Source organism: Macadamia integrifolia, unplaced genomic scaffold (assembly GCF_013358625.1).
Source record: "Macadamia integrifolia cultivar HAES 741 unplaced genomic scaffold, SCU_Mint_v3 scaffold3275, whole genome shotgun sequence".
Classification (NCBI taxonomy): Eukaryota; Viridiplantae; Streptophyta; class Magnoliopsida; order Proteales; family Proteaceae; genus Macadamia; species Macadamia integrifolia.
Window position 1 is genome coordinate 12,768 of NW_024869354.1, and position 11,259 is coordinate 24,026.

Sequence of the window (11,259 nt, forward strand, 5' to 3'; positions counted from 1 at the left end):
CCCCCCCCCCCTCATAAGAGGGGGTCAAAATTGCTAAAAGCCCCCCATTTGACACTTGGTAATCCAATCCTGCTAATGCATTTGTGTTTGAAAACCCTTCCAAAACAAAGTATAAAAATGGCAGAAAGTTTTTCATGCGCCGGTGGGTGAATGATGGGACGGTCCAGACTCCAGATATGACTCCTTCACTCCTTACCTATCTCCCCCTGTTGTACTGTCTCGATGTCCCTCATTCACCGTACGTGGGTTTAGGAAAACTTGATCCAAAATAGAGAAAAATTTCTATAAAAATTAACAAACCAAGTTTATTTTATAATTTTTAGAAACATCACCTTCCATCATCGTATAAATAGCAATTTTTTTTTTTCCGAATATCAATGTAAAAAATTTATGATTGTTTAGATTTGTCTAACAGAGATACATTAGAGAAAAATAAAAAAATTGTACGATATTTAAAAAAAAGAATTATAATAATATTTATTTTGTGATATTCGGAACCTCACATTCCATTGTGAAATAAATAAATAATATATATATATATATATATAAATATATATATTTTTATGTGCTATATATCAGTATAATAATGTATAATATTTATGTTTGTCTAGCGTAGGTGCATCATATTAATCACTTTCACATGGTCCAATCAACAAATGATATCTCTTTAGACTAACATCAAGTTGTGCAACATATTAAAATTCAAAGTTAGAATCATATATATGTACTCCCATATTTGTATATATGCTCATGTTTTTCAATCTTCCATTTCTTCCTAATTTTTTTTGATAATGCATTGGATTTTCAATTGTTTACTTTTCCGGTCATGGTATATTTGTTCATAAATTTCAGCTTTATCTGATATGTCAAGTGGCATATTTTTTTGTTAATTTAGAGAATCCCTATGGGCCTACCATATTAGAAAAACTCCTTCCATCTATGTGGATCAAATCCGTAAGAGAATGGTTCTCAAGTTCTATACGAGAACTTGATCTGCTTTCATAACAAATAATCAAATGCCCATACCCTTGGCCCTGGTTCAGTTTGTCCACCAGTTCTAAAGAACAGATCCATAAGAGAGCTCATCCCTGACACTGCAATATGGACAGCCACTTTGTGGGTTTATACTCCTCGACATGGGAAGTGATTGGGTTGCATCGTCCTGTGGTCCCTTGGGCTGATGTAGTTTGGTTTCCAAGTCATTTGCCACGCCACAACTTTATTACTTGACGAACCCTCTCTCATGCTCTACCCACCCAGTTGTAGAAACGCAACCCTAAAACAATGCAGAAGATAATGGAAAAACAAAACAAATAATGCACACGGATTTTACGAGGTTCGGCAAGGTTGCCTACCTCCCTAGTGAGATGAGATTCTGCTTCACTATTAATGGAGCATAGGGTTACAACGCTTGTTCTCACACCTCTTAGTATTGTTTGCATTACAAAGAAAGAAACCCTCGCTACAAATATATAGCGAAAAAACCCTAATCCAGAAAGTACACAATTGCCCTCAAATAAAAAAATTTGAGCGGGGGGCTGTGCCCACCTACACCCCTGTTATGCAGGGGGCCTCCTGCCCCCCTTGCAACCCCCACAACCTGCTAACCGGCTAGCGGGACTGCCGTCCTGCCTGTCTAGGTGCTATACCAATACTCCTTGGATTAAACTGCGACGGAATACAAGACATCGTACACCAACACCAGTCTCTCACAAGTAACATTCATTAATTATTTGTACGTTAAGAAGGCCAAATGTAATCCCTTTGGCGCCCTTATATAGTGGGTATATATGGATTTGGCTCCTCTGTGGAGCAACACAGTGTTCGGCACGCATCTAACACCTAGAATCACCTTGGGCTGCTTGCGCCCACACGCAACACAGTGCCAAGGCGTTTCTGGCAATTGGATGGGCGCCGGACACTGTGTTGCGCCACAGAGGAGCTCAATCCGGGTATATATCCCTTACCCTGGATGGGTAATGGAGAATTTAGTAATTAAGAGTAACTCTATCAGAGTTGAGTTCAATACTACATGAGTAACTCTATGCTAGGCATATCTCAGCCTCTTCCTTGTGTATTCTTTGTAGGTATGTGAGAGAGGATGAAGAGCATCTCTTCTTCAGCTGTCCCTATCCTCAGTCTCTTTTGATTGACATTCTCTAGAAATTATGGCCTCTTTCTCAAGAAGGGATGTAGGTTAAGTCCTCTTTTCATGTTGTGACCATGTGGGTATACTTGTTTTTTGTATCTCAAACATATCATGCACTTTTGGTAAGAGGGAAATTTGAGATGATGCACAAACAAGTATAGAAGGCATCTTCAAATTTGAAATGTAATCACCTTTGAGGTTCGAAGAAAAAATGATCAAGCATTGAGCATGGTCCTAGGAAGAGGGTCACTGAGCATGGAGTCTTCTTCCCTCTTTCTTGACTGTTGTCCTCCTTATTGGGTGTTGTTAAGTTTGTCTCGAATTCTTGACCCGTTTTAAAGATTGACCTGCTTCGACATATTTTGGTGGCGACCCGAATGAGAAGTTTTTATGAGATTTGTGATGGAAGCAGAGCTCGATCTGATAGACTGTGACCTAATGGGTCGACCAGCGACTTGGAGTCTATATAATGTACTGTTGTCTTGTTGAAAAAGTCATTGTATTTTGGGGGTTTATCGAGCTAGAGTTTCTAAGTAAGTTTTCTTACTGCCGCTTGGGTGTAATTTCTTTTCTATATAGTGAAAAGAAATTCTTCTTTGCCCGAGGATGTAGCACACCACACTAGTGTGTGAATCTCATTAAATCTCTGTGCTGAGCGAATCTTTTGTCCATTTATTTTCTTATTTCTTGGTGTTTGATCTAACAGGTGTTGTATTAATTTTTCTCCGTCTCTTTCCTTATTTTTCTTTCTTCTTCCTCTCTTCCCCGTTTCATTGGTTCTTTGTATCTCTTATGCTATGTTAATTATATTGCCTAGAAAAGAAAAAAAAGTTCATCCCAAGAGTACTAAACTCTATTTCTCTCTCAATGTCATTCCATGAATCTGTCTCCCAAGATTCAAATCACCCCTTGAGAGCATTTAAAAATGTGAGTCGGTCCAACAATCAACATCACTACTGTCCATGCCTTTCAAGACACTATCAATGTTGGGGATGAATGTACAATCACGAGGAAGAAATTCAAGAAAATGATCATATAAGGTGAAGAATTTGTCGTGGTTCGACAAGATTACCTACATCCACCCGAAAGCATAGAGATTTTCCACTGTTTTAAAAAAAACTCTCTCTAGCACTCTCCACCTCACAAAGTGACCTTCTTTGCTTGTAACTAGGGTTTTCACCACAGAGACAATATATAGAGAGCACATAACCCTAAAATCTCACATAAATACTATTACACCTTTGTACATGTAATTGACCCGAACCAAACCCAATTATAAATACAGACTAACTATAACTATGTAAAATTCAGAGCAGAAGACATAACGAACCCCAACAACCAAGACTAAATTCATTAATTCCCAACTTATATCTCATCATATCCCAATAAATCTCCAGAACTTATTCAAATCTTCCATTTTCAACCCACAACTTAAAGAAACACTAGTTGAGTAACAACCAAATTATTTTGTGAGAAAATTTCTTCTCCAAAAGAATAGGTAGTGATGGACAGGATTTAAAGTTTACGGCCCAAATGAAGGTTTTGGAGGTTTATTCGGAAAGGGCAAGAAAGATTTGAGTTCCAAGGTAATGCCATGATTAATCCATAAAACTTGAAATTCTTTTAGTTTGGCCTCGTTTGCATCAGCAAGTCGTTGTAGTATAGTGGTAAGTATTCCCGCCTGTCACGCGGGTGACCCGGGTTCGATCCCCGGCAACGGCGTTTTTTTTTCTAATTTGCATCTTCTCAAGGTATAAGTGATGATAATGGAGCAGTTTCGGCCGATTTTGGATTAAAAAAATAGTATTTAATCAATTATCCTTTGATTCCATCAACTATGTATCAATCAAAACTTAGTATTGGTCAGAGCAAGGATTTAATTATTGGTATTGAACCTAATACATTACCAATCTAAACCAGTCAATTTTGCCTTTACTTTTCACAAAAAGTAGAATTTTTTTTTAACCCTTAAATCAAAACTGATACTCAATCCAGATCAGTCAGGTATTGATATAGATTTCAACCAATACTGATATGATATAATTAATACAGACAATCTAATACCGATACTTAGATCCATGGGTTAGTGTTGATGCTGATATGAGAATGCATATGTAATACAATGAAATTGATAGCCCTTTTTGTTGAATAGGTATAATCTTTCGTAAAAAATAAAGAGGTTAATTATTATTGTAACAATGCTCTTATTTTCCAAATATCATAATGTATCTATTCTTTCACATGGAGAGATAATATGTCTATTCCGGCCGTTGGATAGAGAGGATATAATCTAGATTAGTCATCTGTCAAAATTTAGAGTATAAATTCACTCAATAGTCTCTTTCGTATCGATACACATTCGATGTATATCCATGTAGTATGTGTAGGTACCCTAGACTTTTTTGTGCATTTTTTCAGCTCTGAGTGGAAGCAGAAAATTTAGATTAAAACAGAAAGCAAAAGGTTCCATGCATCGTTGTGCACCATGCACAATCCTTTCCACTCTCTCACAAGAGGGGGTCAGGACTACTAACAATCCCCCATTCGACACTTGGAAACCCATTCCCACCTAACGCAACCGTCCATAAAGATCCTTCTCAAAACAAAATATAAAAATTGACAACGCATTTATTTTATGATTTTCAGAAACAGCACCATCCATCATGATATAAATATATTTTTTTTCTTCTAACTATCAGTACAGAAAATTTATGCTATTCACATTTGTCTAGGGTAGATACATCATAGTAATCATCTTCATAGAAATAAAAAAAAATTTATGATATTATTCAAAAAAAAAAAATATGATATTTATGATTATCTAGCATAGATACATCACGGCAATCACCTTCGTGGCAATATGAAAGATGTATAATATTTATTTTCTGATTTTTAGAACATCACCTTCCATCATGACATAAATATCAAAAATTTTTTTTTTTTCTAAACATCAGTGCATAAAAATAGATATTTATATTTGAGACTAGCGTGAATACATCATAGCAATCACCTAAGTGTGTCAATTTCAAATCGAAACTGAAACCGAAACTGAGTCAATTAATCGGATGGAAATCGAATCGAATTTATTCAATTCAAATTCGATTTGAATATGTGAGTATGCTACTTGGTTTGGCTCGGTTTCGGTTTAGTGTGTCATAATCGTTGGTTTAAACCGAAACCAAACCAAATTGCTCTTATCATTCAAGAGTGTTTTTTGTAAGCTTTTTTTTTTTTTTTTTAAAGTGTTTTTTGCAGTTTATCATATTTACAAGCTAAGATAATTTTGGAGTTAGCAATGGCCATAAGGCCCATAACTTGAGCCCATTATGGCATTTGGTCCATCACAGTCATGGTTCAAAAGTGGAATCATTTTCATAACCGAATTAAAACTGAGGTATAAAACCGATTTGAAACTGCATATCAGAGCCAAATTTGAACCGAAACCGAATCAAGCCAAATTAAATCAGTTTGAGTGTCTAAATACAGGACCAAGTCGGTTCTCGGTTTGATTATGGTCCACCTTATCATCATTTGAAACCGAACCAAAACTGAACTGAATAACTGAAATCGAACCGATTGACACCCTTACAATCACCTAAGCAAAAGGTTCCTTGCACCGTGTACGGTTCTGTCCCACTCTCATAAGAGGGGGGTCAAAATTACTAGAAGCCCCCCATTTGACACTTGGTAACCCATTTCTGCCTTAAGTAGTTGCATATAAAAACCCTTACAAAATAAAATATAAAATGGAGAAAGTTTTTCGGGATGGTCCAGATGAAGCCCCTCAACCAACCTAATCTCCCACCTATTGTACAGTTCCGATGCCCCATGATGAATGATTCACTATCGATTCAAATTAAAACTTGATCCGAAATGGACAAAGTTTTTTACAAAAATTTGCAAAACATGTTTATTTTGTAAATTTCAGGAACATCAACTTCCATCATCATATAAATATCAATGTAAAAATTTTATGATTTGTGTCTAGCATAGACACATCAGAGAAATATAAAGAATATATGATATTATAAAAAGGGGAATTATTTTAACATTTATTTTATGATTTTCGGAACATCACCTTCCATCGTGAAATTTTGTGTGCTATATATCAATATAATAATGTATTATATTTATGTTTGTCTAGCGTAGATGCATCATAGTAATCACTTTTACATATCCTCTCTCTCTCTCTCTCTCTCTCTCTCTCTCCTAACATCAAGCTGCGCAACATGTTAAGATTCAAACTTACAGTGAATCATATGTACTCCCATCTTTGTTTATATGCTCATGTATTTTCAATCTTCCATATTTTCCTAAGAATCTTGATAATGCATTGGATTTTCAAATATTTACTTTTCACTTAGCCAGCTCCATTGGATTGAAATGCAAATAAGGGAACGTTGGGTCAGGTATATTTGTTCATAAAATTTCAACTTTATCTAATCTATCATGTGGTATTTTTTTTTTCCTAATTTAGAGATTCCCTACAGCCGATTAAAAAAATCCTCCCAGTTTTTTTTTTGGTTTTCATCGCAATTGTTACTACTATAAATTATTAGAATGAAGTTATGTTAATTGTTTATTTTTTTTACTAGTAATTAAACAAAAAAAAATTACTATCATTGGTTAATTAGAAATTCTTATTTCTTATATATATATATATATATAAGTTAGTAAATATGTTAAACATTGCACAAATGTCGAGTCTTTTATGGATCCTTGAAGATGTACTTAGAAACACTCTTTATTTAGATTTGAATGTATTATAGGATGTGGAACTCCAAGCTTGGGAGAGGCCAATCAATAAAAGATGATGTGCAACACTATAGTAGATCTTTGGAGATTTATTTTCTTGGAGGGGACAATTTGGTTGCTCGATCAAAAGTGTGAGGTACTTGATTAATGCACCAAAACATCCAGCCATAATGGAACACATAAAGTTAAGTCCTCTATCTTATCTTGGGCCAACCCAATCTAGTGATCACATGCTAGGTTAAAGCTCCTCTCAGCACATAACATATCATCACACTTTCACAGTTGTCACCTTCATTTATTTTTTTAATGGAAAAAAGTTGGGTATACGGCCGCATTGGATTATATGATTTGGACATCAGAAATGTTCCTTATCATATAGGGAAAGACTTAATAACTCTGCCCAAATTACTATTTGGAAGCTTGATTTCTTAATGAGATACCATACATAAATAAAGGGACCCATAAATCACTTAGTACTCAAATAGGATAAGCTAATTAATGAGAAAACATTTCATGGGCATTTGAGCTTATGTCCATGGGTTCTGAGGCTGGCATAGCATGGGCAAAAGCCCTTATTTCCAAAGGTACCCGGTGGGACACATTTGCATCTCATGCAGCACGTGCCACATGCTCGTGTACACACATTTTTCCTCGATGATTTCCTGCATCTCCTTGAACATGCAAAATGGCAATCTGTTTCACCAACATCATCAAACCACATTATCATTACAATTATGCCTTTCACCATCAAATTAAAATGAATTTTAGGGTTTGGTCTTCAAAGGAGGGGAGGGGAGGGGAGGGGAGAAAAAAAAATATTAAACTTACTGATCTTGGGATGGTGATATTTTTTGTAGAGAGCAGTTCCATCTCCTTCCTCCATCTGAGATTCAATTGTAACAAGACAGAGACCCTCTTAGAGAAAAACCATGTTGGATTCCATTGTCAGAGAGAGAGAGAGAGAGAGAGAGAGAGAGAGAGAGAGTTACACTAGTCAGAGAATCCACTCCATTATTATCAACTGAAGCTTCAGCAAAAGCCTGTAACAAAGTACATTGCAAGTACAAATCAAAGTCTGTTAAAGAGCTATTTGTTTCATGAAGATTTAGTTTGAGATGAAGCATACCTGTAAGACTAGGAGGAAGACAACAAACAAAGAAAAGATAAGACTCATTCTTGGGCTCTTCATGGCCAAAAATTTGTGTTTGGGGTTGGGGGGGTTTTGGGGAAGGGGGGAATGGAGAATTTGAGACACAAATTGGAGAAACACAGAGAGAAGCTAAGACACTACAGGCCAGTTACAGGCTCTGATTTCTCCTTCTATTTAAGGTTTGGAATCACATGTGGTGTGGTAGCTTTACAGTCTTTGGGTTAAGTGCAATGAACATGACATGAGCAAAAGACTAGCAGGCTTTTGGATGCTTCTTTGCTTTATTTTTATTGCCTTTGCTCTTTCTGATGGTTGCACAGCTGTTGATTCTTTGGGTGGGGTAGAGAGAGAGAGAGAGAGAGAGAGAGAGAGAGAGAGAGAGAGAGAGAGAGAGAGTTGTACCGTGACCCCTTCTGCTTAATTTTGGATGGTGAGTAAGAAACCGTGAAGAAGCTGACACCAAAACTTTAAAGCACATATGTCCTTAGCTCTGGCGGAGTTGTCATTGAGTTATCAGTTTTGGACTCTTTCTCTTCTTTCTTCTGCCTCTGCGTGTGGGTATGCTTGCTATAGTGAGCAACTTTCAACTTAAAAGCTTTCAAGAATATCACTTACTCCCAAAAAATCACATGTGAAACCCATATATCACTAAAGATTAGAAGCTCAAATCATTAATCAATACAGAAAATTAATCGCCAATGTTAGAGGCTTGGAGCCTCCCTTGCATTCAGAAGCCCTTCATTAAGAAATCCTCTTAACAGATTGAAATTTTAGTAAATTAGCTAGTTTAGTGGGTGTTGTGCTTTTTCTTCTCTTTTTTAAGCTGCGAAGCTGTTGAAACGAAATCTTATATATGATGAAAAAAAAATAAAAAATAAAAAAAAACAGAGAAACAGAAAGTCACAATGTAAGGGTTTACGTGGTTCGATCATGTATGAGATGAGAGTATTTTTCACTAACAATAGTTAACCGGTTATATGCTTTCTTCCTCACTCATCTTTGTGTTTACAAAGGATTCCCTATAACCCTAATAATCCTCAATTGCAACAATTTATAGGGAACTGAAGAGATAATTTTTTTTGTAGTTACACCCATGAAAGCCCAAAAAAATATCCACAGGCAGCCCCTGAACACCCACATGGACCCCAACTTCTTGTAGCCCAATAAACGAAGGTAAACACTATAGTAGGCTAACTTCTCTGGGCCTCAAGCCCTTTGAAGGCAGTGGACAAAATACTAGATATCAGCCTCAACATAAGCATAGATTAAATGTAGTACTGAATTTTCTTTAAGCCATAGTGAAGGGGAACCCCTTGACTGCGACTTTTGGAAGGGCAGGAGAGTATATCATGGAACAAGGGAGGGTATACTCGACATCATCCATTGATAGTAGTCTTGGTTTCACTTTTTTTTTTTTTTTTTGTTAAAAGATGCTATTATTAAAATAATAGGGGAAAATACACCAACATAAAAAGAAAGGAAACACAGCCGAGACCACTGGAGAAACTTGCTCTCTCCACCTTCGGCATGGCCATCAGCAGAGAAAGCAAGAAACACCCTAGTAGAATCTGAATCTATGCCTGTCCATTGCATTATTTTCAATCTCCATCATAATATGACTTGGGAATGTCACAGAGGTTTCTGTGATTCCTGATTTTGAAGCCTTCCTTGCCAAATAATTTGCAACCACATTTGCCTCGCGAAAACAATGAGAAATTTTCCATGAAATAGAGTTCAAATAGGGGAGAATAGCTCTCCATCGTTGGAGCACAAACCATGGGACTTGGTTCTTCTGCACAACAGACACCACACCAGCAGAATCTGACTCAACCCACACTTCTCTCGCACCATATCTCTTTGCCATGATCAGACCTTCCAAAACTGCTTCAAACTCAGCTTCGAAGATTTTTTTAATGCCTAAATAAATACTAAAAGAGTTGCAAATTTGACCCTCTTTGTTACGAGCAATGCCACCAGCACCTGCCCTTCCTGGGTTCCCCAGAGAACTCCCGTCTACATTGATTTTAAACCAATTCGAATGGGGTTTACACCAATGAACTTCTAGAGGCGGAATATACTTAGGGGCCTCTACATGTACCCCCAATTTCCTGCAGCATGAGAGATCGCTGATGCTCTTCACTTCACCCTTCGAACTACCCAAACAAAGACCAATCTCATGGCAAATTAATTCAAAAATATGTGCATCGGATCAAGCCTTGTCCTCATGGCTTCGTCTATTTCTCTCCCACCAAATATTAGTGGCAATGATTGAGAAGCTCAGTAGCCATGGGTTTTTTAAGTTTAAGATTCTTGCCTTGGACTTCCACCATTTTATCAAACCTTCTATAGGTTGATGCATCGGCCAAGAAATCCCAAAACAAGTACAGAACCTTTCCCATATGCAAGTTGAGTATGGACAGTGAATAAATACATGGTCAATGCCATCTTCATCTTGGTTGCAAAGGAAGCATCTCGATACCATCATGATGCCTTTCGCTTTGATCAGCTCGTCCGTTGGGAGTTTCCTATGAGCAAGCCGCCATCCTAGGGTAGAATACTATGGGGGAAGACCTTTCCTCCAAATCAAAGAGAACCAAGGAACTTTTGGGGATTTTTCTCTAATTTCATCCCATGCATAAGCCGTAGAAAAATTCCCCATAGGAGATAATTCCCAAGCGCAAAAGTCCTCCATTTCATCAGGGCAAATAGCTATCTCCTTGATAGAGTTAAAAATATTATTTAGAAGTTTAGACTGTACTATAGGGAAGTTCCATTGACCATCCTGGATAAAATCACACACTTTGGCATTAGTATTAGGGGGGGAAAGGTCCATAGTCTGTATCTCCTCCATCAGAGATTTAGGTCCCCACCATTTATCCTTCCAGAAGTTTGTCAAATTGCCATTGCCAATAATCCACCTCTCGTACTCTGACACAAAATCCCATGACTTCCAAATCCCCAGGGCAATTGATGAAGGCCTGCTTCCCTTGGAAAATTTACCATCCTTCTTAACAAATCTTGCACGAAGGAAGGAACTAGCATTCAATTTCCCATGTTTAATTCTCCAAACCATTTTACATAGCATAGCTTTATTTGAATCTCTTAGCTTCCTGATCCCTAGTCCCCCTTCATCTTTGGGCTTGCACAAAGTATTCCACTTCACTGTAATTGCTCTCGTACTTTCCACCTCCCCTGTCCATATAAA

The 11,259-nt window shown here is 37.1% G+C and overlaps 1 protein-coding gene and 1 non-coding gene across 2 annotated transcripts; one reads left to right on the forward strand and one right to left on the reverse strand.

The window, feature by feature from the left end:
• Positions 1-3,799: 3,799 nt before the first annotated feature.
• On the forward strand, positions 3,800-3,871 carry TRNAD-GUC. The gene has a single exon. It is a non-coding gene; the product is annotated as a tRNA-Asp (tRNA).
• Positions 3,872-7,295: 3,424 nt separating this feature from the next.
• Positions 7,296-8,217, reverse strand: LOC122067961 (gibberellin-regulated protein 9). The gene is made up of 4 exons (XM_042631792.1): positions 8,031-8,217; positions 7,894-7,944; positions 7,733-7,787; positions 7,296-7,597 (listed from the first exon to the last, which is right to left on the reverse strand). The coding sequence occupies exons 1-4, from the start codon at positions 8,091-8,093 to the stop codon at positions 7,416-7,418; spliced, it is 351 nt and encodes a 116-aa protein (XP_042487726.1). The 5' UTR covers positions 8,094-8,217; the 3' UTR covers positions 7,296-7,415.
• Positions 8,218-11,259: the final 3,042 nt, after the last annotated feature.